This window comes from Pipistrellus hanaki, assembly GCF_964339955.1.
Source record: "Pipistrellus hanaki genome assembly, chromosome: 20".
NCBI lineage: Eukaryota > Metazoa > Chordata > Mammalia > Chiroptera > Vespertilionidae > Pipistrellus > Pipistrellus hanaki.
In genome coordinates, this window is record NC_140522.1 from 2,408,193 (window position 1) to 2,434,715 (window position 26,523).

The window sequence follows — 26,523 nt, forward strand, 5'->3', positions numbered from 1 at the left end:
GGCGTGCGGTTGGCAGCGTCTCCTCCTGGCAGCGGCCGGAGCGCAGCCGCCCGCCGAGCAGAGAACCGTTAGTGCCGTGTCCTCCCGCCAGCCGGCCGCGGCGGGGCCCGCCCACGTGCTCCGCCCCCCGGGGCGACTGCAGGGCGGCTCCCAGGTGGGCACTGGGCGCCCGGCTGCGTCCCCACGCCCAGCACACAGCCGGCACTCGGCGGGCACCTCCGAACGTGCAGCACCAAGAGTGAAGCTAATGGGCCGGGCCGGCGGGGCTCAGAGGTCCAGTGTCAATCTACGAACCAGGAGGGCCAGCCGGGCCGGGCCGGGCCGAGATGGTCGGCATGGGCGGCAGGGAGGGAGGAAGTGCTCTCCGTAGCTCAGCAGACATAAGGCAACGGGCACAGTGAGTGACAGCCCAGGCAGCTCCCGTCTGCCCCGCCCCTTCCCAGCCCCGCTGGCCGCCCGTCCAGCACACAGACGGCCACTGCCCGCAGGAAGGAAGGTCCAGAAAACACTGCCTGCAGCAGCTTCTAAGGATGGCTACGTGCAGGCCCTGCCTCCCATGGAATGCCGTCCTGGGTATGCTCAGAGCCCTGCTGGTTGCTCAGTGGTTAGAGCAGTCTCCCCATACACCAAGGTTACGGGTTCGATCCCCGGTCAGGGCACATACCAGAATCAACCAATAACGCAGAAGTAAGTGGAATAATAAATCAGTCCTCTCTCTCTCTCTCTCTCTCTCTCTCTCTCTCTCTCTCTCTCTCTCTCTCTCTCTCCCCCCCGCTCACCAATTTAAAACATTTTAAAGAGAGAAAAAAGAAAAGAAAAAAAAACACACACACATGTGACTCCGAGTGCCTGTGTGTCTGCTCAACGACATGTATTTGTTCTGCTCAGTGAAGGAGAGACTCGTTCCTTTTTGCCTTCTATGATAAGATTTATTAGTAGCAGGATCGCCAGCCACGGGGTTACATGCTAAAGCACTCGGCCGCCGGACTTTTCCAAAACCCCCAGGCGCCGCGGGAAAGGAACACGGGGAGACCAAGAGGGACGCGGGCCCCGCTTCCATACGCGACCCCCCCCCCCCCCCCCGCCCCACCGCCCCGGGTCTCACCCCGAAACCCGGTGTCCGTTCCCAACGAGAGAGGAAGCTACGGTCGCGCCCACACACAGGCTGGTCTGGGCAGACGCTCTCCGGGACAGTCGTCCTGAGCTGAACGCTGGTTCTAACCTGCCCCCCACCCCACCTCACCCCGTTCCCCCAGGTCCCCCCTAAATCTGAGGTCTAGAGAAGGCTGCTCTCGGCTCCGGGCTGGCTCGTGGGGAGACGAAGTGGAAGGCGGTGCTGACAAGCTGGTGCTGCTGCGGGCAGGGCGGTGGCTGGGTGGCCGGGCGGTGGCTGGGCGGCCGGGGCGGTGGCTGGGTGGCCGGGGCGGTGGCTGGGTGGCCGGGCGGTGGCTGGGTGGCCGGGGCGGTGGCTGGGTGGCTGGGCGGTGGCTGGGTGGCCGGGCGGTGGCTGGGTGGCCGGGGCGGTGGCCGGGCGGTGGCTGGGTGGCCGGGACGGTGGCTGGGTGGCCGGGCGGTGGCTGGGTGGCCGGGCGGTGGCTGGGTGGCTGGGCGGTGGCTGGGCGGCCGGGGCGGTGGCTGGGTGCCCGTGGCCGGCCTCACACTGCATTCTGCGGGTTGGTCACGCGGCCCAGGAAGTGCAGGGCGGTGGAGTCCCGATCGTAGACGGCGAACAGGAAGGGCCGGTCCAGCGTCACCTCCAGGACCTCGGCGGACTCCGTGGGAGGGTGGGCCGACCCCGTGGGATGCTCCCCCTTGTCCGCTTTGAGCTCAAACAGAACGCTGTTCAGCACCTGCAAAGCAGCCAGCGTTGGGGTCGCTCCGGGAGCCCCCCGGGGCCCGAGGTCGGGGTGCAGAGGTTTGCTCGGACCCGCCTGTCTCCACCTTCCACCAGGCTGTCCCGGTGGGCGGGACCCCCGGCCCCCCCCGTGCGTGGGTGATGTAGGTGTGAGCTGATCACGAGGCCCTGTGATCCCACTCGTTCGTTTTTATTTCTTTATTTTTGTTTGTTTTTTAATCCTCACCCGAGGGTATTTTCCCATTGATTTTTACAGAGAGCAGAAGGGAGCAGGAGAGACAGAGAGAAACATCGATGTGCGAGACACACATCAATTGCTTGCCTCCTGCAAGCGCCCCAACCAGGGCTGGGACTCAGCAACCAAGGTCCGTGCCCTTGATCGGAGTCGAACCCGGGACCCTCCAGTCTGAGGGCCGACGACGCTCTATCCACTGAGCCGAACCGGCCAGGCCTGACCCCAGTCATTGAGCACAGACGGCTCCGGCCCCCCACAGTGGGCTCTGAGGCCGGGCCTGGGCTGGACCCCGTGTGTCCACGGCACTAAGCACCGAGCCTGAGCTCTCAGGCCCCTGGTCATAGCTGGGGAGCATGGTCTCCCGTGGCCACGGGACCGTCTGTCCCCTGGGGGGCGCTTCCTGGCAGCCAGGAGCTGTGCCACGGGCCGGCCCTGGGCCGGGGGCACCTTCCTGGGCTGGACCCCAGAGCTGCCAGGATGGGGCGGGAGGGGTTGCCCTCTCCACCCACCTCTGCACAGGCCCAGAACGTGCTGGTCACGTCTCTCCCACCTGGACACCCCCCCTGGCCACGCATCCCCTCCGCCCGGCCCCGCTCCACCTTCCGGAAGCTTCCTCCGACACCCCCCGCCCCGGGAGCCAACAGACCCGCCCGGTACCTGTCCGACGCGGAGCTGGTCCTCGCTGATCCCGCCCAGGCTGGCCTCGGTGCCCAGCAGCGTGGCCAGCCTGGCCTGGGCCAGCAGGTCCTGCAGGTCGTAGGAGCCTCGCAGCGCCAGCTGGGGCAGTGTCAGCCGGACGGCCCTGCGGAGGAGGGGACCCCGGTCAGGTGGCCCCGGGGGCTGCCCGCACGTGCGGCCGGGCCCCCCGGAGCAGGTGCCCGAGGCCTCCCCGCGCCCCCTGAGCTGGTCCCCCCCGGGGTGAGGCGGGGGGGGGCGTACCGGGGAGCCAGGTGCTTGGTCCAGGTCAGCACGCCGTGCTGGAAGGTGAGGGCCTCCGCCTCGGCCAGGGCCGCGGGGTCGTGCGGCTGCACCAGCAGCAGCCCCACGTTGGCGCTGAGCGGCACGCGGGTCAGCGAGAGGTTGAGGCGGGCGTCACTCCAGTGCGGGAAGCTGCCCGTGCCCGTCAGCATGGGCACGGCCACGGACGTGGCGTTGTCCACACGGAACTGCCGCGGCCCCGGCAGCAGCGAGAAGCCCTTCAGGCGACCTGCAGGCGGAGGAGGAGACAGGGGGCGTCGGCAGGCGGCGGGCGCGGGGAGGTGGGGTGCCCGCACAGGGGCCCGGTGCACGGGGACCCCAAAGGCCTCTGCTTTCCCCCCGCTGGGGCCCCCCAAGTCCTGCTCCTGAGAAACCCAGGCCCGGGAGCAGCTCAGGGAACGGCAGGTGCCAACGCGAGGTCACACCTGAGCTTCTGCCGCTGCCCCCTTACTGGGGACCCCAAGGGGCACCCCAGGGCTCAGGCACCCCCGCCCCCCCACTAGGAACCGACGAGGCAACCCCCCCAGAACCGGCCGGGCCCGGAGCCTGAGGTCCAGCAGGCTGGCAAGCTGGCTCTGCGGTCTTTTTTTTTATTTTTTTAAATATATTTTATTGATTTTTTTTTTTTTTTACAGAGAGGAAAAGAGAGGGATAGAAAGCTAGAAACATCAATGAGAGAGAAACATCCATCAGCTGCCTCCTGCACACCCCCCACCGGGGATGCGCCCGCAACCAAGGTCCATGCCCTTGACCGGAATCGAACCCGGGACCCTTCAGTCCACAGGCCGACGCTCTATCCACGGAGCCACACCGGCCAGGGCTCCAGTTACTTTTTGTGGAGCAGTTTTACATCTACGGGAAAATGAAGAGGTGGCACCGAGGTTTCCGTGTGCCTGGGACCCCCCCCACCCGCCACCCCTGACTCTGATGAGCCAGGCAGAGAAAGACAAGCACCCTAGGGTGTCACTCACGTGGGAGGTCTAATGCCCACCATGACTGACCAATGAAACAGAGACCGAGAGCAGCCGGACAGTTGTCAGTCAGGTGGGAGGGGCTGGGTGAACAAGGTGAAGAGATGAAGAAAAGAAAACGCACCTCACATCCCACTTAAAAAAAAAAAAAAAAAAAAAAAAAAAAAGACACTTCTGCCCAGCCAGTGTTGCTCAGTGGTTAAGCATCGACCTCTGAACCAGGAGGCCACAGTTCCATCTCTGGTCAGGTCACAGGCCCGGATTGCAGGCTCCATCCCCGGTGCAGGGAGTGCAGGAGGCAGCGGATGCATAATTCTCTCTCATCATGGATGTTTCTCTCTCTCTCTCTCTCTCTCTCTCTCTCTCTCTCTCTCTCTCTCTCTCTCTCTCTCTCTCTCTCCCCCCACCAACAAATGGAAACAAGCAGACGCTGGAACCTGCAGGGAGGGGCCGCCCGCCTCTCCCTCCGGCCCCCCTGCAGGCTCCCTCCTCGCCCGGAGGTTAAGTCAATCTCTCCGGGTTAAGTCAACGGATGTGGCGGAACCTGCCAGGGCCAGCGTCGGGGCCGGTGGGGGCCGGTGGGGGCCGCGGGGAGGGGTCAGTGGAGCTGGGCAAAGGGCGGCCGGAGCCCATGGGAGGGACGTCCAGCTGTGCCTGAGGCCCTCATAACGGGCTGTCCCCCCGCTATTACTATTTTTAAGACAGAGGCGAAGGGAGGAGGGGAGAGGAGAGACACATGGATGAGAGAGAGAGAGAGAGAGAGAGAGAGAGAGAGGGAGAGAGGCCACGTGGGGGTGGCCTCCCACACAGGTTCTGATTGGGGGTGGGGTGAGGGTTGGACCTGCAAACCCCGGTACATGCCCTTGACCAGAAATCACACACAGGACCCTCTGGTGCATACGCGGGTGCTCTAACCACTGGGCAGCACCAGCCAGGGCGAGGTTGGGCCGCGGAGGGACGGAGCGCCGCTTACCTTGGAAGCGGACGAGGGCGTTGAAGACCAGGTTGCTGTCCGGGCTGACCTCCCTCAGCGGGCTGCCGGTCTTCCAGCCGGTCGCGGCCTGCATGAACCTGTTGATCCTCTCGGCGGCCAGCCGGGGGTCGGCGGCCAGGTCGAGGGAGCGCGGGAGGGTCACGGGGGCGAAGGGGGCCAGGCCGCTCACGAACGGCTGCTTGAGGCGCAGGCCGGGCGCCGTGAACAGGCCCAGCACCGTGGCCGCCCGCAGGCGGGCCTGGCCGGCCGCCCCGCCCTGCAGCACCAGGAGGCCCTGGATGGCCTGCAGCGCCGACAGCACCCTGTGGCCGTCCAGCCGGGAGGTGCAGCCCTGGTTCTCGCCGGGGACCCCCAGGAAGGCCTGCAGCCGGCCGGCCGTGGGGTCCAGGGCCCCCAGGTAGAAGGCGGTGAGGGTGCCGAAGAGGGCGGTCGGGGAGAACAGGGTGGCCGCCGCGGGGGCCTGGGTCTCGGCCAGCGTCCGGTACAGGCGGAGGCCCAGGAAGTTGAGCAGCATGCCCACCGTGACCACCCGCGTCTTGTCCTCGCCCTGCAGCCCCCGGGCGGCGGCCACCAGCCGCTCCCGTAGCGCCTCCTCGTCCGCCGGGGCTGTCTTGGCCTGGATGGGCACCGCCGTGAAGGTGGGGGCCGGGGTCGGCGCCTCGCTGGGCCGCTCCAGCTGCTCGCAGACGCTCTGGTTGTACACCAGCATGTGGAAGGGGTGGATGTACAGCCGGTCGGCGGCCGGCAGCCCGGCCCAGGCCAGGAGGCAGAGCACGGCCGCCCGGAGGCACACGCCGGCGCGGCTCATGGCGCGTCTGGAAGGTGAAAGGTGGAGGGTGAAAGGTTACTGAGTGTCCTGGAGCCCGATTGGCTCCCGACTGGCCTAGGGCAGCGGTCGGCAAACTCATCGGTCCGCAGAGCCAAACATCTACAGCACCACGATGGACGTGTCTTGGGAGAGCCACAGTTTTTTTAAACGTAAACGTCTCCTAACGCCGCTTCTTCAACACAGACTCTCCCAGGCCGTGGTCCTTTGTGGGAGAGCCACGCTCACGGGGCCGAAGAGCCGCATGAGGCTCTTGAGCCACCGTTTGCTGAGCACTAGCCTAGTACACACCCTTCATGTATGTGAACTTCCAGAAGAAATGGATTCAAGGTTCCCAGAAAATATCAATAGCCCAGCCGGCGTGATTCATGATTCTCTCTCCTCATGGATGTTTTTCTCTCTCTCCCTCTCCCTCTCTCTTCCTCTCTGAGATCAATAAAGATGTATACATATATCTTATAAAAATTTATTAATATATACATTTAGGGGGGAATAATAAGGGAAAGGGAGAGAGAGTTAGAAACCTCCATGAGGAGAGAGATTCATGGATCGGCTGCCTCCCACACGCCCCACAACCCTGGCATGTGTCCCCAGCAGGAATTGAACCCGGGACCCTTCAGTCTGCAGGCTGACGCTCCATCCTCTGAGCCAAAAATAGACTTCTTCAAAAATAGACTCGGCCAGGCCGTGGTATTTTGTGGAAGAGCCACCATGCTCCAGGGGCCAAAGAGCCGCAGGTGGCTCGCGAGCCGTGGTTTGCCGACCATGGCCCTAGGCCAGGAACAAGGGAGGGCCGGGATTGCTATCGGCCCCGTTTACAGGTGAGCAGACCGAGGCTCAGGGCGACGGCGATGAGCTGACCGCACGGACCCAGGCCGTGAGCCCAGGACCGGAGGGAGACAGGTCTGCTCAAAAGGGGTTCAGAGGCTCAGCCCTGGGCCCCCTGAGCCTGGCCCCTCTCTTCCCCAGACTCCCCACCACCACCCCCTCTGCCTGCACTGCAAGCTGCCCAGTCCCTCTGGCTGGGAGAGGACACAGTGGACTCCTGGCCACCATGAACCTGGGGTGAAGGGCTGGACCGGCCATGGTGAGGCTTGGGAGAGGGCCAGGTCTCTGGCGGGGCCCGGACTGAGGCCGAGGGGAGACAGCCCAGGCCTGCACGGCTGGCTTGACGGGAGGGCAACAGATTTCCTGGGTCCTCAGTGGTCAAGTCGCCTGCAGTGCAGGTCACCACTGCCCCCTGGCCCCTGGCCCCTGCCCCCTGGCCCCTGGCCCCTGCCCCCTGCCCCCTGGGCCCTGGCCCCTGGCCCCTGCCCCTGCCCCCTGCCCCTGGGCCCTGGCTGCAGGTTAGCTACCACCCTCCAGCCGCTCTGCCCCCCATCCCAGCCCCCACCCCACCTTCTGGGCCCAGCAGACGGCCCAGCTGTCCTGGGAGCGCCTGGTTCGGGTGGTGTGTGGAGAGGGACTCCCGGCTTACCGTCCGTCTGCGTCAGCCCCAAGACCAGCACCCTCTGCGCCCGCTCCCAACACCAAGACCTTCTGCTTCTGCCCCCCAAAACAGGACCTTCTGCTTCTGTCCCCGAGACCAGCACGCACTGTTCTGTCCCCAGGATGAGGTCAGCTCTTCCCCCGGCCGGCCCGGGGCCCTCTTTATAAGTGAGGGGCGGGGATGGAGCCGGGCCGGGCTGGCCTGTGCCCCGCTGGGGAGGGGGGTTACATCACGGAGGGGGAGGGCCCAGCAGCCGGGCCGATGAGGGGGCTGGACGGGAGCCAGAGGGACTCCTGCTGGGACGGCTTCCAGGAAGCGGGCTGATCGATGCGCCCGCCTGCGGCTGAACACAACGCCCTGGGACGGGACACGGCCCAGTTACACATTCACTGGAGTTCCAGGGAGGCCATCCTGTGTGTGTGTGCGTGTGCGTGTGCGTGTGCGTGTGCGTGTGTGTGTGTGTGGCGCCTCTGCCCCTCGGCCCGAGAACGTGCCCCTCGAGGCCTGGGGTCACTCTTTCTTTCCTTTTTTTAATTTTTATTTTTTCCCCCCTCACCAGTTTGGCTCAGTGGATAGAGCGTCGGCCTGCGGACTCAAGGGTCCCAGGTTCGATCCCGGTCAAGGGCTTGTACCTTGGTTGCGGGCATGAGCGAGTCCAGTAGGAGGTGTGCAGGAGGCAGCTGATGGATGTTTCTAGCTCTCTATCCCTCTCCCTTCCTCTCTGTAAAATAGCAATAAAATATGTATATATTTAAAAAGAGCCAGATATTTGTGTTGATGTCAGAGAGGAAGGGAGAGGGAAAGAGAGAGAGAGAGGCATCAATGAGGAGAGAGAATCATGGACCGGCTGCCTCCTGCACGCCATCGATCCAGCCCACACCGCGGGCACGGGCCCCGACTGGCCATCCAACTGGGACCTCGCCGGCCAGCCTGCTTCCCCTAAGTGTCTCCGCAATGTTTTCCGTGGCGGAAGAGCTGATCGCTGAGTAAATATTGTTTTTCCCGGAGCTCGGTTATTGCAAGAGCTAGCCCCTCGGGCCCCCAGGACAGCACGTCAGTCAGGCCAGCGACAGAGTGTCCGCGGAGCAGGCGGGCTGCATGTTTCCATCCGGGCAGCCGATCCTTATCTCGCTCGCCGCCCGGTGCGCGGCACTGCCCTCTGCGGGCGCTTCCCCGGGGCCGGCGCCAAGGCAAACACGGAGCCGCCGCCCGCGGGCGGGAGCGCCAGCCTGAGGAGCCTCCGTGGAGCGTGGGGTTAGGCCTTGTGCTTCCCGTGTCTGATTTCCCGGACGAGGGGAGGGCCCTAAAGCACACCGAGGGCACCTGAGCGAGTGCCCCGGCCAATCAGAGCACTCCCGGCCGGTGTGGCTCAGTGGTGAGCGCTGACCTAGGAACCAGGAGGTCAGGGCTCCGTTCCCGGTCAGGGCACAGGCCCGGGTGGCGGGCTCCATCCCCAGGGTGGGGCGTGCAGGGGGCAGCGGATCCGTGATTCTCTCTCCTCATGGATGCTTCTATCTCTGTCCCCCTCTGCCTTCCTTACTAAAATCAATTTTAAAAAAATACATTATATTTATTTTAAATATATATATATATATATATATATTATTGATTTTTTTTACAGAGAGGAAGGGAGAGGGATAGAGAGAAACACCGATGAGAGAGAAACATCCATCAGCTGCCTCCTGCACACCCCCCACTGGGGATGTGCCCGCAACCAAGGTCCATGCCCCCAACCGGAATCAAACCCGGGACCTTTGAGTCCGCAAGCCGACGCTCTATCCACTGAGCCACACCGGACAGGGCTGGCTCTTTACAGAACGGGTCTGCCAGCCCCTCCTCTGAATAAAAACGAGGCCCCGGGAGCGAGCTCTGCCCCTGTCGTGCAGGCCGTGGCCGTCAGTAATGGCCGTGACAGGTGCTATTTCTTAGTGACAGGTTCTATCCCCGGGCCCCCCTCCGGAGGGCAGCACCACCGTTTTCCGACTCAGGACCTGCCCTCGTCCTGAGCAACACCGGTCCCGGCCACCCCCTCCGGGCCCAGTGTGGGTCCTGCCATCTCCACTCCCACCTCTCCCCGCCGGCCCCACTCGGTCTCCCCAGCACACTCCGCAGAGGGTCCTGCCCCACCTTGGCCCTGGCCGGCCGCCCACGCCCTGTGGGCAGAGGCCGCTCCCTGGATGGCGTTTGCCATCCGGGCGTGCCCCACCTGAGGGCCGGGAGGTTCCCGGGCAAAGAGGCAGAGCCAGGGCCGGTGGCGGTTCCGTCCCGCCTGGCACTCACTCTCTGCGTCTCGCTCCTTCCTTCCCGCCCCTCGCCGGCCCCGCGTCCCACGTCCGCTGCCCGGGGACCAGCCATGCCTTCCCTCCGCCTGTTCCCCGAGCCCCAGGGGCACCCCACGCCCAGGGATGCCCGCGGCACCCACTCCTCCGGCCAGAGCTTCGAGCAGCTGCGGCGGGAGTGCCTGCAGAAGGGGGTCCTGTTCGAGGACCCCGACTTCCCGGCCACCTGCGCCTCCCTTTTCTACAGCGAGAGGCCCCCGATCCCCTTCGTGTGGAAGCGGCCGGGGGTGAGTGCAGGGGGGCGTGGGGCGGGGGGGGAGAGACAGGGAAAGGGAGAGACTCCTGGGAGGGGGCAGCAAGGACAGGAGGGGGCCGGAGGGGTGCCCACCCATGGCTGGCTCACCTGCTGTGGCTCCTGCACAGATGCTCTGGGGGCACAGGAGCTGTAACCCCACAACCCAGGGGTCCGGTCTGCCTGTCGCTAGAGCCAATTCAGCAGAGACGGGGCTGAGTCCTAGGGCAGCGTGTGTCCCGGTCCTGCCGGCAGCGAGGACCTCAGTCTTCCCACCTGTGAGATGGGCTCGTGAGCAGCAGGGCATCCACCGATGTCCGCTCTGCCCCCCATAAGCCAGCTGCCTATATGGGGCGGAGGACGAGGAGGACTTGAGGATGCAGGAATGACGGACGTGGGCATGACGCATGGAGCATCCTCACGGGCTGCCGGCCGTGCGGGCGGGGACGGGGGCAGAGGGAGGGGGGCGGGTGCTGCCGGGCACCCTGGGGCCAGGTTCCCGCCGCAGGGGCTGGGGCCGTGCGTAGAGAACAGGTGCCTCTGGGGCCGCTGGTGTGTGGGCCTCAGGGCTGTCTGTCTGTCCGTGAGGGTGGACTGCATTCCGACGTGAGCGCCGTGTCCATCCCGGGCAGCTGGCTGGCCCCGCTGTCCTATTCCTGCCCCCGGCAGAGGGATGTGCAGGGACACACGCCGGCAGGCGGGGCCGCAGGGGGCTGGTACCCCGGGCCCCTGGGTGGTTGCCCCCCACCCCCAGCTCTCTGCCTCCCTCCCACCCACGCTCAGGAGGCGGAGAGCCAGCGTGGCTGCAGGTTTCTGCAGGACAAGACTCGGGACGCATCGAGGGTGAGGCTGTAGATGGTGGGGGCCATTCAGAGCCCCCTGCCGCCCCCCGCCGTGGGCACCAACGCTGGGTGGGCATGTGGAGTGCCCGGGCGCCAGTACCGGTGGGAGGGAGGGAGGGAGGGAGGGAGACCGCGAATCAGGTTCACTCCCAGCCAGCAGCCTGCGTGCCCCAAGGGAGCCAGCGTCCATCCCGCCCCGCCCAGCAGCCAGAGGGCCCGAGGGCCGCCAGCTGGTGCCCCGGAGTCAATATTTGCCAGGCTGGAGAGTCAGGGCCATCCTCTGCCTGGGCAGCGCCGGCCGGCTCACTCCCTCGGGGTGGGGACTGGCCTGGGGGCGGCTCCCCCGGGGGACAGGTCGCCGTGGACAAAGAGGGAGGACCCTGACGGTGGGAGCTGAGTGCCGGTCGCACTCACCTGCCCTGTGACCGCCCGGGCCTCAGTCTTCCCACCTGTGAGATGGGCCCGTGAGGACCCAGGCGGGCCCAGGGCCCGGCACAGGCGCTCCCCATCAGCGATGATGTTCTCGCCGGGCTCTTCCCGGCGGCATCGGCTCCAGCGTCAGCTGAGCCTCGTCTCACGGGCGAGCCTCCTGAGCTCCCTACGTCTGTGTCCATTTCACACAACCACCTCGGGGCTCTCAGGCCCGGCCCAAAGGGCACACACACTGTGGACGTAAGCTCTGTATTGCTATTTCCTGGTGGAGGCAGAGTGTGTGCATGTGTGTGTGTGTGTGTGCACGTGTGTGCACGCATGAGCATGGGTGTGGATGTATATGCTTGCACACGTGTGCATGGGTGTGCACGGGTGTGTGTGTGTGTGTACTTTGTGCGTGTGTGCAAGTGCGTGTGTGTGCGTGTGTGCATGTGTGTGCATGTGTGATGTGCTCGCCAACACGCCATCCTGCCTGGCACCTTGCAAGTTGCTGCCGGTTCTCTGGGCTCTCCCTGGCCTGGCAGGGCTGCCCTGGGACGGCTGAGCTTTCCTTCTGAGCAGCCGTCGGCAAACTCATTAGCCCGCAGAGCCAAATACCAACAGCACCTCGATGGACGTGTCTTTGGAGAGCCAACCTTTTTAAACGTAAACTTCGAACGCCACTTCTTTCCACATAGACTCGCCCAGGCCGTGGTGTTTTGTGGAAGAGCCACACGCAAGGGGCCAAAGAGCCGCAGGTGGCTCGCGAGCCGCCGTTTGCCGACCACGGCTTCTGCGGGATCCCAGCAGCTTCCTCCCCTCCTAACGGGTCTCCCTGCCTCCTGCCTGACCTGTGCCCTCCCCTACCTCCTGGACTCCACCTTCCGGGCTCCTGCCAGCCCTGCCCAGCGCCCTCGGGGGGCTCGGCCTAGCCTGGGAATGAGGCAGGGACCCCCCCGACCCGCCCCCCCCCCCCCCCCCGCTGCCCTGCACCCTGCCCCTCCTCACACAGCACCCGTCCCCCCGGCCCGCACGCTCCGGCTGCAGTGGCCTGGGGGGCCCTTCCCCCCGGGAAACCCGGACTCCCGCTCATGGCCTCCCCCGGACCCTCCGCCCCGGGGCCGCCCCTGTGTGCAGCGCCGGGCGCAGCTGCCTCAGAGCGTGCCCTGTGGGCAGGAGCCCTGTGTCCCGAGCCCTATCGCGCCCTCAACCGCTCACACCGTCCGGCACAGTTACAGCTGTTACCGTGGCAACAGCCAACGGCTGCTATGCAAACCGTTCACAGCTACCATGGCAACAGCCGATGGTCACAATGACAATTGCCAGTGGTCACTATGGCAACTGCCAGTGGTCACTATGGCAACTGCCAGTGGTCACTATCGCAACAGCCGATGGTTACGATGGCCAGGGCAACGTTCCCCGTTGGCCAGGATTACTATAAATCGCCTCATCTCAGACAGAGCCCAGGGACCCATGCCACCCAGGGCGAGGGCAGGGCAGTGCCAGAGCTGGTCCCAAGGGGAGCACAGGTGGCTAGACCGCCTCTCTCTGGCCCCAGACACAGTCAGCCTATGGGGTGCTGGTAGTTTTCTCAGGGGGCCCTTGGGGCCGGCACCTGCGGGAGGGAAGGGGCAGGGCTGGGCAGGGGGGACTGTGGGTTGTGGGGTGGCCCCCGTGCCGGGGTCAGCCAAGGGCACGGGGAGCTCGGAGCCGGGAGGGTCCCTTGTGTCCCACCCGCCAGCCTGGCTTCGGGTCTTGGTCTAAACTGGCATTTCTCCGAGGTCAAAGCTCGGCACACACACAGCTCCTGCCTGGACACAGTGTCCTCTCCGGGGGTGGGGCTTTGCACCGTCCCTACAGACTGGGGAATGGGGACAAGGTATGGGGTGGGGATCGGGGTTCCGCTTGCAGGACGGAGCTCAGGCACCTGGTGGGGGGCCGCGGGGGCAGCCGGGAAATGGTCAGGTCCCCCTCCACCCCCCCCTCCGCTCCCCCATTCTCTGTGGCTCCAGTGTGCCTGCGTGTCTGCTCCGCACGCCTGTGGTGCGTGTCCTGCCGGGTCCGTGTGCTCCCAGCACCACCCGCTTGTCAAACACGGCTGAGCTCGGGGCGGGGAGTGGCCGCCAGAATCAGACACGTCCGGGGACATGGCAGGGTGGGGGGCAGCCAGCCCGGGGGCCTGGCCTGGGGGGTGGGGGGCGGGGGACAGGCTTTCCCCGTGGGCCTGGCTGCACCCTGCCTCGGGGCGGGGCTGTGGGCCTGAGTGGGTCGGGGCTGGTCTGGGACGGGACGGCCCAGCCTGAGGGGTCCGGGGTGAGTTCCGATTTCAGAGAGCATCTCACTTGTCCAGGAGATCGTGGAGAACCCAGAGTTCATCCTCGGAGGGGCCACCAGGACGGACATCTGCCAGGGGGAGCTCGGTGAGTGTGAGGGAGGGAGCAGGGGCGGCCGGTGGGACAGACCCTCCTCCCCTGGGCCCGCCCGGCTGCTCCGATGGAGGGACCCCAGGGCTCTGGGTCCCTGGGGTGGACATGTCTGGGGTTGGGGACCCATGGCTGCAATGTGGGGGGGGGGGGTCTGGAATGACACAGAAAATACTGTCTAGCCCCAGCCGGCGTGGCTCAGTGGATAGAGCTACTGCCTGCGGACTGAAGGGTCCCGGGTTCGATTCCGGCCAAGGGCACATGCCCGGGTTGTGGGCTCGATCCATGAATGACTCTCATCACGGATGTTTCTCTCTCTCCTTCTCCCTGCCACTCTGAAATCAATCCAGAAATATACTGAAAAGAAGAAAAAAGAAAAGAAAATACTGTCTGATATTTGACTTCGTTTTTTGTTTATTTATTTATAACATATTTTTATTGATTTCAAAGAAGATGGGAGAGGGAGGGAGAGAGAAACATCCATGTTGAGAGAGAATCATGGATCGGCGGCCTCCTGCACCCCCCCTATTGGGGATGGAGCCCACAACCCGGGCATATGCCCTTGACCGGGAATCGAACCGTGACCTCCTGGTTCACAGGTCGATGCTCAAACCCCTGAGCCAGGCCAGCCGGGCTGTCCGTTCTCAGCGCTGAGAGGACGCGCCCACGCCCGGAGGGCCCACCTCTCCCGGCCCGGCCTGTCCCCAGCCTCTCCGGCTTCCCCTCTGCAGGCGACTGCTGGCTGCTGGCGGCCATCGCCGCCCTCACGCTCAACGAGAAGGCGCTGGCGAGGGTGGTGCCCCAGGACCAGAGCTTCGGGCCGGGGTACGCCGGGATCTTCCACTTCCAGGTAAGCGGGTGCCGTCCTGGTCACCAAAACATCCCGGGTTCGATGCCCCGTCAGGGCTCCGGCCCAGGTGTCAGGCCCCATCCCCGGCCAGGGCACGTCAAGGCGATGGGTGGATGTTTCTCTCTCACATCCGTGTGTCCCTCTCTGTCCCTTCCTCTCTCTGACCATGTCCTCGGAGGATTTAAAGAAAGAACGAAAAACAAAAAAAACTTGCAGTGGTGTTTTGGCAAATCTACGGTGAAGGTCTGTGTTAAGAGCTTTGACTTTTGGAAATTCTTTTTTATTATTATTATTTTATGTATTGTTTTAAAACATATTTTATTGATTTTTTTTTTACAGAGAGGAAGGGAGAGGGATAGGGAGCTAGAAACATTGATGAGAAATAAACATCGATCAGCTGCCTCCTGCACACCCCCCACTGGGGATGTGCCCGCAACCAAGGTCCATGCCCTTGACCAGAATCGAACCTGGGACCTTTCAGTCCGCAGGCTGACGCTCTATCCACTGAGCCAAACCAGTTAGGGCTCTTTAAAATATATATATATATATTGATTTCAGAGAGGAAGGGAGAGGGAGAGAGAGAGAGAGAAACATCCATGAGGAGAGAGAATCATGGACCAGCTGCTTCCTGCACACCCCACCCTGGGGGTCGAGCCCGCCACCCGGGCCTGTGCCCGACCAAGCAGGTGGGCCCGGGGCAGTTTGGTCGGACGGAGGAAAAGCAAAGTGATGAGCATCGGCCGTGGGCGGGACCTGCCGAGGGACTCACCCCGATGTCCCTCCGTCCATCCGTCTGTCTGTCCGTCCGTCCCCGCCGCCCGCAGTTCTGGCAGCACAGCGAGTGGCTGGACGTGGTGGTGGATGACCGGCTGCCCACCTTCCGGGACCGGCTGGTCTTCCTGCACTCGGCCGACCGCAGCGAGTTCTGGAGCGCCCTGCTGGAGAAGGCCTATGCCAAGTGAGAGACGGCGGCTTTCCCGCGGGCCACCCCCTGCCCCTCCCGGCCGCCCCCTGCCCCTCCCGGCCGCCCCCTGCCCCCTCCCACCTCCTCCTGCCCCTTCCGGGCCTCCCCCTGCCCTTTCCATGGAGCAGCGGGGAGACTCAGCTCGGGTTCCCCACCCTGGGGATCGAGCCCACAACCCAGGCACCTGCGCCCTTGACCAGGAGCCTGTGACCTCCTGGTCGCTAGATCGACGCTCACCACTGAGCCACACAGGCCGGGCCCCACGCTGCTCTCCCTGCCCTCCCAGGCTGAACGGGAGCTACGAGGCGCTGAAGGGGGGCAGCGCCATCGAGGCCATGGAGGACTTCACGGGGGGCGTGGCGGAGACCTTCGCCACCACGGAGGCGCCCCCCAACTTCCACGAGCTCCTGCGGAAGGCGCTGCAGCGGGGCTCGCTGGTGGGCTGCTCCATCGACGTGAGTGGCTGCCGTCCCATCCGGGCCCCGAGGCTGGGTCTGGCCGGGCACGGAGCTGGGTCTGGGCGGGCAGGGAGCTGGGTCTGGGCGGGCAGGGAGCTGGGCCGGCACGGAGCTGGATCTGGGCGGGCAGGGAGCTGGGTCTGGCCGGGCACGGAGCTGGGCCTGGGCGGGCACGGAGCTGGGTCTGGGCGGGCACGGAGCTGGGTCTGGCCGGGCACGGAGCTGGGTCTGGCCGGGCGGCCCGGGCTCCGCCTGCCTCACCCCGTGGGTCCAACGCCGCCGCCCTCCCGTGTTTCAGATAAAAAACTCTGCGGAATCAGAAGCCCGGACGCCCTTTGGCCTCATTAAGGGCCATGCCTACACCGTGACGGGAGTTGACCAGGTAGGTGACAGGCGGGCGGGCGGGCGGGTGAGGTGCAGGGACAGACTAAACAATGCCGGAGCCCTGTGCTGACTTAGTGCCTTACAGAGGGGTCCCGGGTTCGATTCCAGTCCTGGGCACACGCCCAGGTTGCGGGCTCCATCCCCAGTGTGGGGTGTGCAGGAGGCAGCCGATCCATGATTCTCTCTCATCCTGGATGTTTCTCTATTTCCCGCTCCCTTCCTCTCTGAAATCAATAAGTATCTATTAAAAAAAAAAAAAAGAAAAAGAGTAAAGCCACCTTAACAGGTGTGGCTCAGTGGATAGAGCGTCGGCCTGCGGACGGAAGGATCCCAGGTTCGATTCTGGTCAAGGGCAGGGACCTTGGTTGCGGGTACGAGCCGCACCTCTCAGGGCGCATGGAGGAGTTTGAGTGTCGTTAGCATGTCGTGGCCCAGAGGTGGAGCTCCCAATGCACCTGTCACTTCCCGTTTCCCGGCCCTCACCGCCTCCCAGGTCCGCTTCCGAGGCCGGGACACGGAGCTCGTCCGGGTCCGCAACCCATGGGGGCAGGTGGAGTGGAACGGCGCCTGGAGCGACAGGTGGGTCCGCCCGTCTCCGCGGCGGGTGCCCCTCCTCAGCGGCCACGGCCACGGCCACGGTCACCACCACGGCCACGGTCACCACCACGGCCACCGCCACGGCCACAGCCACGGCCACAGCCACGGCACACGGAGGCCAGGCTGGCGGGGGGCAGCGGGCCTGAGGTCCCGAGGGCCTTTCCCTGCCCGCCGGCCCCCGGGCCCTGGCACCTCGCCGGGCCCAGCGAGCTCTCACTGACCAGGACCCAGTCCCCGCGCAGGGCACACGCCGCCCCCCGGGGGCCGGGTCCTAACGCACACGTGTCCGCTCCCAGCTCCTCCGAATGGCAGGCCGTGGGCCCCGCCGAGCAGCAGCGCCTGAGCCACGCCGCCCTGGACGACGGGGAGTTCTGGTACCGAAGGCGCCCCCTCCTTCCTCTCTGCGCCCCACCTTCCTCTGAGCCCCCTCCTTCTCTCTGAGCCTCCTCCTTCCTCTCTGTAAAAAAATCAATAAAATATATATATTTTAAAAATAAATAAATGAAGGAAGGAAGGAGTGGATGAATGAGTGAATGAATGAGTGGTTGGATACATGAATGCATGAGCGAGTGAATAAATGAATGAGTGAGGGAATGAGAATAAGTGAGTGAATAAATAAAGGAAGGAACCAGTGAATGAATATATGAGTCCATGAAGTAGCGATTGAACACATGAATGCATGATTGAGTGAATGAATGAATGAATGAATGAGTGAATGAATATATGAGTGCATGAAGGAGTGACTGAACACATGAATGCATGATTGAGTGAGTGAATGAATGAGTGAATGAATATATGAGTGCATGAAGTAGCGATTGAACACATGAATGCATGATTGAGTGAGTGAATGAATGAGTGAATGAATATATGAGTGCATGAAGGAGTGATTGAGCACATGAATGCATGATTGAGTGAGTGAATGAATGAGTGAATGAATATATGAGTGCATGAAGGAGTGATTGAACACATGAATGCATGATTGAGTGAGTGAATGAATGAATGAATGAGTGAATGAATGAGTGAATGAATATATGAGTGCATGAAGGAGTGATTGAACACATGAATGCATGATTGAGTGAGTGAATGAATGAATGAATGAATGAGTGAATGAATGAGTGAATGAATATATGAGTGCATGAAGGAGTGGCTGAGCACACGAATGCGTGAACGAGCGGACGAGTGGCTGAGGGAACGGACGGATGAGGGGTGAGTAGAGTGGTCCCCGCCCGCCCACGCCCCGTGTCCGCTCCGTGGCAGGATGGCGCTCGGCGACTTCCGGGCCCACTTCGACAAGGTGGAGATCTGCAACCTCACGCCGGACGCCCTGGAGGAGGGCGCGCCGCACAAGTGGGAGGTGACGGTGCACCAGGGCAGCTGGGTGCGGGGCGCCACGGCCGGGGGCTGCCGCAACTTCCTGGGTGCGTATCCGCCCGCCCTCCCTGTCCTCCCTCTCCCCCCTCCCTCCTCCTCCCCGCCTGTCCGGCCCACCCGGGCCTCGGGGGTCGGGGCCAGGACCCACGCGGAAGCCTGAGCCGTGGGGTCAGGCCGGGGAGTTTCAGGGATGGTGGGGAAGGAGGGAGAGGGGCCGCCTGGCAGGGTGCTGGCCAAGAACCGCACGGGGCCCTGGCCGGTGTGGCTCAGTGGACAGAGCGTCGGCCTGCGGACTGAAGGGTCCCGGGCTCGATTCCGGTCAGAGGCATGTACCTTGGTTGCGGGCACATCCCCAGTGGGGGGTGTGCAGGAGGCAGCTGATGGATGTTTCTCTCTCATTGGTGTTTCTAGCTCTCTATCCCTCTCCCTTCCTCTCTGTAAAAAAAAAAAATCAGTAAAATATATTTAATAAATACATAAAATAAAATATATACATTTTTTTAAAAACAGAATTGCTCGGGGAAGTGCCCTGGTTTCGCCTCTGGGTTAGTTTCCAATCCAAGAGACAGAAAACACAACACACGCAGTCCTGTGTGCATGTGTGTGTGCACGTGTGCGTGTCCCTCATGCTTTTTAAAAGGAGAAAAAAACAGCCGAGACCGGTGTGGCTCAGTGGATAGAGCGTCGGCCTGAGGACTGAAGGGTCCTGGGTTCGATTCCGACCAAAGGCGTGTACCTTGGTTGCGGGCATGTCCCCAGTGGGGGGTGTGCAAGAGGCAGCTGATCGATGTTTCTCTCTATCCCTCTCCCTTCCTCTTTGTAAAAAAAAAAAAATGAATAAAATATATATTGTTTTAAATTTAAAAAAAAAGGAGGCAAAGCAGTGTGCCTCTGTCCCCCGCAGACACCTTCTGGACCAACCCGCAGATCAGGCTGTCCCTGGCGGAGCGGGACGAGGGGCAGGAGGCCTGCACGCTGCTCGTGGCGCTGATGCAGAAAGACCGCCGGCGGCTCAGGCGCGTCGGCGCCGACGTGCTGACCATCGGCTACGCCATCTACCGGGTGGGGGCCGTGCGGGGGCAGCCCAGCGCCGCGTCTCCCTCACATCCACGCTCTCTCTCTCTCTCTCTCTCTCTCTCTCTCTCTCTCTCTCTCTCTCTCTCCCCGTCTTTCCCTCTCTCTGCCACTCCCTCTAAGAAATCCACGGGAAAATATCCCCGGGTGAGGATCAGAACATAATAATAACAAATAGTGGAGGCCTCAGCCGGTTTGGCTCAGTGGGTAGAGCGTCGGCCTGCGGACGGAAAGGTCCCAGGTTCCATTCCGGCCAAAGGCACATGCCCGGGGTTGCAGGCTCAATCCCCAGTAGGGGGACTTGCAGGAGGCAGCCAATCCATGATTCTCTCACCTCGTGGAAGTGTCTCTCTCTCTCTCTTTCTCTCTCTCTCCCTTCCTCTCTGACATCAATAAAAGTATATATATATATATATATATATATATATATATTTAAAAAATAACCGGCAGCCTCGCCCCTCCCTCCCCGCAGTGCCCCGGGAAGGAGGGCCACCTGGACAAGGACTTCTTCCGGTTCCACGCCTCCCAGGCCCGCAGCAAGTCCTTCATCAACCTGAGGGAGGTCTCCGACCGGTTCCGGCTGCCCCCCGGGGACTACATCCTCATCCCCAGCACCTTCGAGCCCCACCAGGAGGCCGACTTCTGCCTGAGGATCTTCTCGGACAAGAAAACCATCAGCCGGTGAGTCCCAGGCCCGAGGCCCATTCCCCCCGGGACTGAGGGACCACGACCCCCTTCTCCCCTTTCCCAAGATGCACCTGTGAACTGGGCACAGGATATTCTTTTTTTATTGCAGAGAGGAAGGGAGAGGGAGAGATAGAGATAGAGATAGATAGAGAGAGAGAGAGAGAGAGAGAGAGAGAGAGAGAGAGAGAGAGAGAGAGAGAGAAACATCAGTGATGAGAGAGAATCATGGATCTGCTGCCTCCTGGTTCATAGGTCGATGAGCCCTGACCGGGAATCGAACCGTGACCTCCTGGTTCCTAGGTCGATGCTCAACCCCTGATCCCTGCCAGCCGGTCCAGGGGGCAGTGCTTAACCATCCCACAAAGCAGGATGCAGTTCCGTTTGAGCTCTCCCCCCCGCCCAACCCCCCCCCCACCCCCCGCTCCAGACAAGCCGTTAAGACGTGTTTCCCGCCCCGCAGGGACCTGGACGGGCACGTGGCCATCGACCTGCCTGAGGTGAGCCCGGCCCTCGTGGCCGCGGGGGCTTGTCACCAACGCGTCACACAGAATGGGGGGGTTCGGGGCAGGGTTACCTGTGGTCAGGGGTTCAGCGTCCACCTCGGAACCAGAAGGTCAGGGTTCCATTCCCCGTCAGGGCACAGGCCCGGGTGGCGGGCTCCATCCCCAGCGTGGGGCGTGCAGGAGGCAGCCGGTCCATGACTCTCTCTCATCACTGATGTTTCTCTTCTCTCTCTCTCTCTCTCTCCCACTCTGAAATCAATAAAAATATATATTAAAAACACAATAGATTGTAGTAATGGTTGCCTGCCTCTATGAGCATATCAGAAACCACTGAATTGCATTGACTATTGATCCTATATATATATTTCAGAGAGGAAGGGAGAGGGAGAGAGACGCATCCATGATGAGAGAGAATCATGGATCGGCTGCCTCCTGCACGCCCCACACCGCGGACGGAAAGGTCCCAGGTTCCATTCCGGCCAAGGGCACACTGGGGATCGAGCCCCCAACCCAGGCCTGTGCCCTGACCGGGAATCGAACCCTGACCTCCCGGTTCCTAGGTGGAGGCTCACCCCCGGGCCCCGCGGCTGGGCTCCGGCTGTGTCTGTGGGGCAGCAGATGCCGGTGGCCTTTGTGTGGCCCCAATGCGGCTCCTGTGGTCCGTTTGCAGCCCCCGAAGCCGGCGCCGCGGGACCAGGAGACGGAGGAGGAGCAGCAGTTCAGGGCCCTGTTTGCCCGCGTGGCCGGGGAGGTGAGCCTGGCTGCGGCTGCCCAGGCGCGGTGCCCGGCGCGGTGCCTGGGCCTAGCGGGGCTAGGTGCCCAGGGAGACCAGCCCCGGTCCCCGGGAGCCCCCGGACGGCCTCCAGAAACCCAGAGGAGGCGCGGAGGGGTGACCAGCCACGTCTCCGCTCTCGCAGGACATGGAGGTGACCCCAGAGGAGCTGAAACACGTCTTAAACACCGTGCTGAGCAGGAGTGAGTGCCCCCCACCCCACCCCCGCCGGGGGCCGGCTCCCCGGCCCTGCTGCTCAGAGCCACAGGCCTGCTGCCCTGCAATAATCTAACGTGGGCATCATATACACACACACACACACACACACACACATACTGATTTCAGAGAGGGAGAAGGAGCTAGAAACATCAATGATGAGAGAGAGAGCATCATGGATCAGCTGCCTCCTGCACGCCCCCTACTGGGGATCGAGCACACAACCCCGGGGCGTGTGCCCTGGGACCCTTCAGTCTGCAGGCCAACGCTCTATCCACTGAGCTACACCAGCCAGGGAGAAAATATTCACTTGGGAATACTTTCCTTGGCCTTCTTTTATATAGGTATATATATATATATATATATATATATATATATATATATATATATATATATATATATTTTTTTTTTTTTTTTTTTTTACAGAGAGGAAGGGAGAGGGATAGAGAGCTAGAAACGTCGATGAGAGAGAAACATCGACCAGCTGCCTCTGGCACACCCCCTACCGGGGATGGGCCCACAATCCAGGTCCATGCCCTTGACCAGAATCAAACCTGGGACCTTTCAGTCCGCAGACCGACGCTCTATCCACTGAGCCACACCAGTTTCGGCTCCCTGGCCTTCTTAGACCTAGAATCCCTGGGAGGAAAGGATAGCCCCATTTTTAAGGCTTTTCCCCCCTTTCGCAAGTTTCCCTCCAGAAAGGCCGTGTCAGCTTCTCCCAGCACCATCCTCGGAGAGGGACACGCCACTCCGGGCCCCGCCCCAGAGCTGACCCCACGGCGGGCTCAGGCAGATGGCAGCGGGCGTGCTGGCCGGGGGTGACCTGAACCCTGCTGTCTGTGTGATTTCAGAAAAGGGCATCCGATTCCAGGAGCTGAGCCTGATCTGCTGTAAGAACATCGTTTCTCTGATGGACGTATCCTCCCCAGCGGATAATATTGTACTGATTTTTTACAGAGAGGAAGGGAGAGGGATAGAGAGCCGGAAACATCGAGATGAGAGAGAATCATCGATCAGCTGCCTCCTGCACACCCCCCCACTGGGGATGTGCCCGCCACCAAGGTCCATGCCTTTGACTGAAATCAAACCCGGGACCCTTCAGTCCGCAGGCCGACGCTCTATCCACTGAGCTACACTGGCTAAGGCTAAAATATATATATATTATTGATTTTAGAGAGGAAGGGAGCAGGAGAGAGAGAGAGAAACCACCTCCCTCCAAGCTGAGACTGTGTCCCCCAGGCCACGCAGGCCAGCCCTGCCCCTCCCCCCGTAGCCCAGGCGGGAGGTCCCCCAGGAGCCTCGGTGGGAACACATGTGTCTTCCTTCACACGCTCCGCACAGACCAGCGGCAACGGGAAGCTGGAGTTCGATGAATTCAAGGTGTTCTGGGAGAAGCTGAAGGAGTGGACGGTATGTGCCCTGGGGTGCGTGTGGCCTCCAGCCCCCCCCAAAAGCCCAGAGGAGAGGGGCTCTAGGTTTTTAATATATATATATTTGTGTGTGTGTGTGTGTGAGAGAGAGAGAGAGTTAATTTGAGCCTTCCTTTCGACATATGCCGGGAAGCAGAACCTCAACAGATTGAGATAATGCTCCAGAGAATGGCAGGTTACCTTTCTCTATTTGTACACTGACCTCAAAGGAGGGACACAGGTGGGTTCCATGAAATTCATTGGTGACGGAGTAAGGAGGCGGGAGAGAGCCAAGCCGGGGGAAACCCCTGGGATTGGATGAAAAGTAAAATGATGGACGTGTACTCAGGTGCGTGCGGGAGCCATTAACAGGATAACGAAGGAATGAATCTGAGGCTTCTGTCCTGGCGCCCACCACATTTGGTTGTGCCCCAGGGGCTAATATATTTTCATTGCTTCCGGAGAGGTTGGGAGAGGGAGAGAGAGAGAGAGAGAGAGAGAAACATCCATGGTGAGAGAGAATCATGGATCCGCTGCCTCCTGTATGCCCCCCACTGGGCCTGCGCCCTGACTGGGAATGGACCGTGACCTCCTGGTTCATAGGTCGATGCTCAACCACTGAGCCACGCTGGGTCAGGCCAGAGGGGGGTTTATTTTCTTATTCTTATTTATTTATTTTTATTTTTAAAAATATATTTTATTGATTTTTTTACAGAGAGGAAGAGAGAAGGATAGTTAGAAACATCGATGAGAGAGAATCATCGATCAGCTGCCTCCTGCACACCCACTCCTGGGGATGTGCCCGCAACCAAGGTCCATGCCCTTGACCAGAATCGAACCTGGGACCCTTCAGTCCACAGGCCGACGCTCTATCCACTGAGCCACACGGGTTTTGGCCAGAGGGGGTTTTAAAAGGCCAAAATGCAGCTGGCCCAGGGTTTGTGCTCAGAGGGTGCAGCCGGCCGGGGGTCTGTGGGCCTCATGGCCTCTGTGCCCCCCAGAACCTTTTCCTTCGGTTCGACGCTGACAAGTCCGGCGCCATGTCCTCCTATGAGCTGCGGACCGCGCTGAGAGCCGCAGGTGAGAGCCGGGCGGGCAACTCTTCACACACACAGACACACACACACACACAGAGACACATGCACACACACGTACAGAAACACACAGACACATGCACACACACGTACACAAACACACACAGGCATAGACACACGCACACCCACATACAGAAAGACACAGATACACACACAAACACACACAGACGTAGACACGCACACACACAGACACAGAGACACACATACAGACACACAGAGACACTACACACAGACACATACAGAGACAGAGACACACACAGACACGTGCATACACAGAGACCTACACACACACACACACACACACTGCCAACTGCATTCAGAATTCAGACCGGGTCGGGGAGCCCCGTCACAGCCCCCCGCTGCCCGCCCTGGGGCTCTGCCCGCCCTGAACTCAGCCCCCTCTGCCCGCCCGCAGGCTTCCAGCTGAGCGGCCGCCTCCTGCAGCTGGTGGTGCTGCGGTACTCGGACCCGGACCTGCAGCTCGGCTTCGACGACTTCCTCACCTGCCTGGTGCGGCTGGAGAACGCCAGCCGTGAGTGTCCCATCGGCCGTGTCCCCTCCGCCCCCTCGGCCACCCCCCGGGGCCAGGGACAGACAGACCTGCCACAGAGCGGGGCCAAGACCGGACCGCCCGGTCCACAGGCCGACGCTCAGCCACGGAGCCACCAGGCCCCGCTGACCGTCAGGGGCAGCCGGGGGGGGCGGGGGAGACACTGGCTGGACCACCGGGACTGAGAGGGAAACCGAGGCTGAGGGAGCACAGCCGCTCCCGGCTCCTCCCCGCGGGGGAGCACCCGCAGGCTCCCGTCTCCTAAGGGACTCCCAGGCCTGCAAACCTCTACCTGCTGCCCGTTCACCCTGCGGGGAGGGGCGTGGGCTGCAAGGGGTCTGAGCCCCCAACAGCTCGGATCAGGAGATGTTTGGGACCCAGGGGCCGGCTGGATATTGTGGGGTGACAACACGTACTCCCCCCCACCCTCGGGGGCTAAGGCGGCTCCCACAGTCACCTGAATCCCCCGCTCTGAGCAAAATCCCATCAGCGGGCATAGTCAGGCCTGTGCAATACCTGTGCCTACCACCAAGGGGAGCAGCTCCTCTGCAGCCTTGGGGTGGGGGTGAAGGTGGGGGTGGGGGCGGGGGCGGTGCCCTGAGCCTGTGGAAGGACCCATCCCCACGTGGATGCCTCTCTCCGTCTCCCCATCAGGCGTGTTCCAGGCTCTCGGCACCGAGAACAAGGAGTTCCTTCATCTCAACATCAACGAGGTACGGCCCCGCCAGGCCTCGGGCTCAGGGACCCAGAAAGCAGGAGGGCTAACGTTTAGCTTTTGGGGCAAAAAACAGCAACACGCACACGGCTGCTACGTTCGTGTCCGGGGCCCTTAGCCGTCCACGGGATGGTCACCGGAGCCCCTCCGAGCGTGGGGCGAAGAGTCTCCCCATTTTGCAGAAGTGGAAACTGAGGCATAGAGAGATTTTTGGGTCCCCGGGGAGCGGGGAGCAGGGAGCTAGCAAGCCCCGCCTTCTCCTCCTCCTCTTCCTGTGGCCACGAGGGCTCCTCAGCCTGCCTTCCAGGCCCCGCCTGGCTCCTGTCATCCCAGGGATCTCGTGGTTCCTGGCACGTGTGTGTGTGTGTGTGTGTGTGTGTGTGTGTGTGTGTGAGAGAGAGAGAGGAGAGAGAGAGAGAGAGAGAGAGAGAGAGAGAGTGAAAGAGCGAGCGCATGTAGGAAGGTATGCACACGTGCAAACTCCTCAAAATACCCAGTGGAATGGGCTCATGACAGCAAACATGACGGAGGGAAGGGCAGGAAGGGGGTTCCGGGGCTGGGAAGAGGCCTGGAGGTGTGCATTGTCCCCTCCCAGCTGCCCCGTGGGGTCGCACAGCCAGCGGCGTGGGCGCCACTTAGGGGAGGCGGTTAGAAATGCAGCGACTAGAGGCAGCCACGGGGCCATAGCCTTCAAAGCTGCTGAGCGCCTGGACCTTGCGTATTGCATGCCTGGACCTTGCGTGTTCCACGTCTGGACTTTGCATGTTGCACCTGGAGGGTGACCAGACGGCGGAGCTCCAGGGCCTGAGCCCACGGGGCCGCTCCTGAGGCGGCTGGGGAGGTGGAGGACTCACTGGTTCCTCTCTCTCTCTCTCTCTCTCTCTCTCTCTCTCTCTCTCTCTCTCTCCCCAGTTCCTCTACCTGACAATGAACATCTGAGGCTTCGCCGAGGTGACGCAGCCGGCCCGTTTGGGATCGGACACTCTCTCCCCGCCCGCTGTCGAACCCTGTCCGCCCCCACGGCCCCCACACCACCTGATCTGGGGAGACTAACGTGGCCTCGCTCTGCTCCCTGAGTTCATGCTGCTTCTGTGTGACACCGCTGCCCGGGGATGGCACCCCAGGTCCAGGCCTCCCCACCCCTCCCCATTCCTCCCTCTCCTCCCCCCACCTCCCTCCGTTACTGATCTCCCGGCCATCTGTTCAACAAAACGCAATCTGAGCTGAGCTTCAGCCCGTCTAAGTCTGTCTATTAATTTTCCATTGTTTCGTAATAGAGAC

General features: G+C 62.2%; 2 protein-coding genes across 4 annotated transcripts; one reads left to right on the forward strand and one right to left on the reverse strand.

Annotated features, from left to right (window-relative positions):
• Positions 1 to 907: 907 nt before the first annotated feature.
• AGT (angiotensinogen) lies at positions 908 to 7,486 on the reverse strand. 3 transcript variants are annotated; one of them, XR_014793589.1, is made up of 7 exons: positions 7,337 to 7,486; positions 5,013 to 5,848; positions 3,030 to 3,297; positions 2,748 to 2,892; positions 1,644 to 1,850; positions 1,565 to 1,604; positions 908 to 1,396 (listed from the first exon to the last, which is right to left on the reverse strand). XR_014793589.1 is itself a non-coding variant. In XM_084868739.1 (6 exons), exons 2-5 carry the CDS (start codon positions 5,839 to 5,841, stop codon positions 1,656 to 1,658), a joined length of 1,437 nt encoding a protein of 478 aa, XP_084724865.1. In that variant the 5' UTR covers positions 5,842 to 5,848; positions 7,337 to 7,486; the 3' UTR covers positions 908 to 1,604; positions 1,644 to 1,655. The 3 variants fall into 3 exon arrangements, 2 of the variants coding, with proteins under 2 accessions (XP_084724865.1, XP_084724864.1); XM_084868739.1 differs by having other exon boundaries at positions 908 to 1,604; XM_084868738.1 differs by having other exon boundaries at positions 908 to 1,850.
• A 2,215-nt stretch (positions 7,487 to 9,701) lies between these two features.
• CAPN9 (calpain 9) lies at positions 9,702 to 25,360 on the forward strand (the record flags this gene model as incomplete). The annotated part of the gene is made up of 19 exons (XM_084868512.1): positions 9,702 to 9,914; positions 13,523 to 13,592; positions 14,327 to 14,445; positions 15,270 to 15,403; positions 15,696 to 15,864; positions 16,166 to 16,249; positions 16,745 to 16,830; positions 17,145 to 17,222; positions 18,106 to 18,266; positions 19,124 to 19,281; positions 19,766 to 19,974; positions 20,441 to 20,477; positions 21,154 to 21,234; positions 21,401 to 21,458; positions 22,326 to 22,390; positions 22,816 to 22,884; positions 23,885 to 23,963; positions 24,393 to 24,509; positions 25,182 to 25,360. 19 exons carry the CDS (start codon positions 9,702 to 9,704, stop codon positions 25,358 to 25,360), a joined length of 2,166 nt encoding a protein of 721 aa, XP_084724638.1.
• Positions 25,361 to 26,523: the final 1,163 nt, after the last annotated feature.

What these genes read in the sequence shown, in the direction of transcription:
- AGT (XM_084868739.1), bottom strand. Translation starts at nt 5,841, where the DNA reads ATGAGCCGCGCCGGCGTGTGCCTCCGGGCGGCCGTGCTCTGCCTCCTG. An exon ending in CGCCCTCGTCCGCTTCCAAG is followed by an intron (nt 3,298 to 5,012) that starts GTAAGCGGCGCT and finishes CTCCGCCTGCAG; the next exon opens with GTCGCCTGAAGGGCTTCTCG. An exon ending in ACCAAGCACCTGGCTCCCCG is followed by an intron (nt 2,893 to 3,029) that starts GTACGCCCCCCC and finishes CCTCCTCCGCAG; the next exon opens with GGCCGTCCGGCTGACACTGC.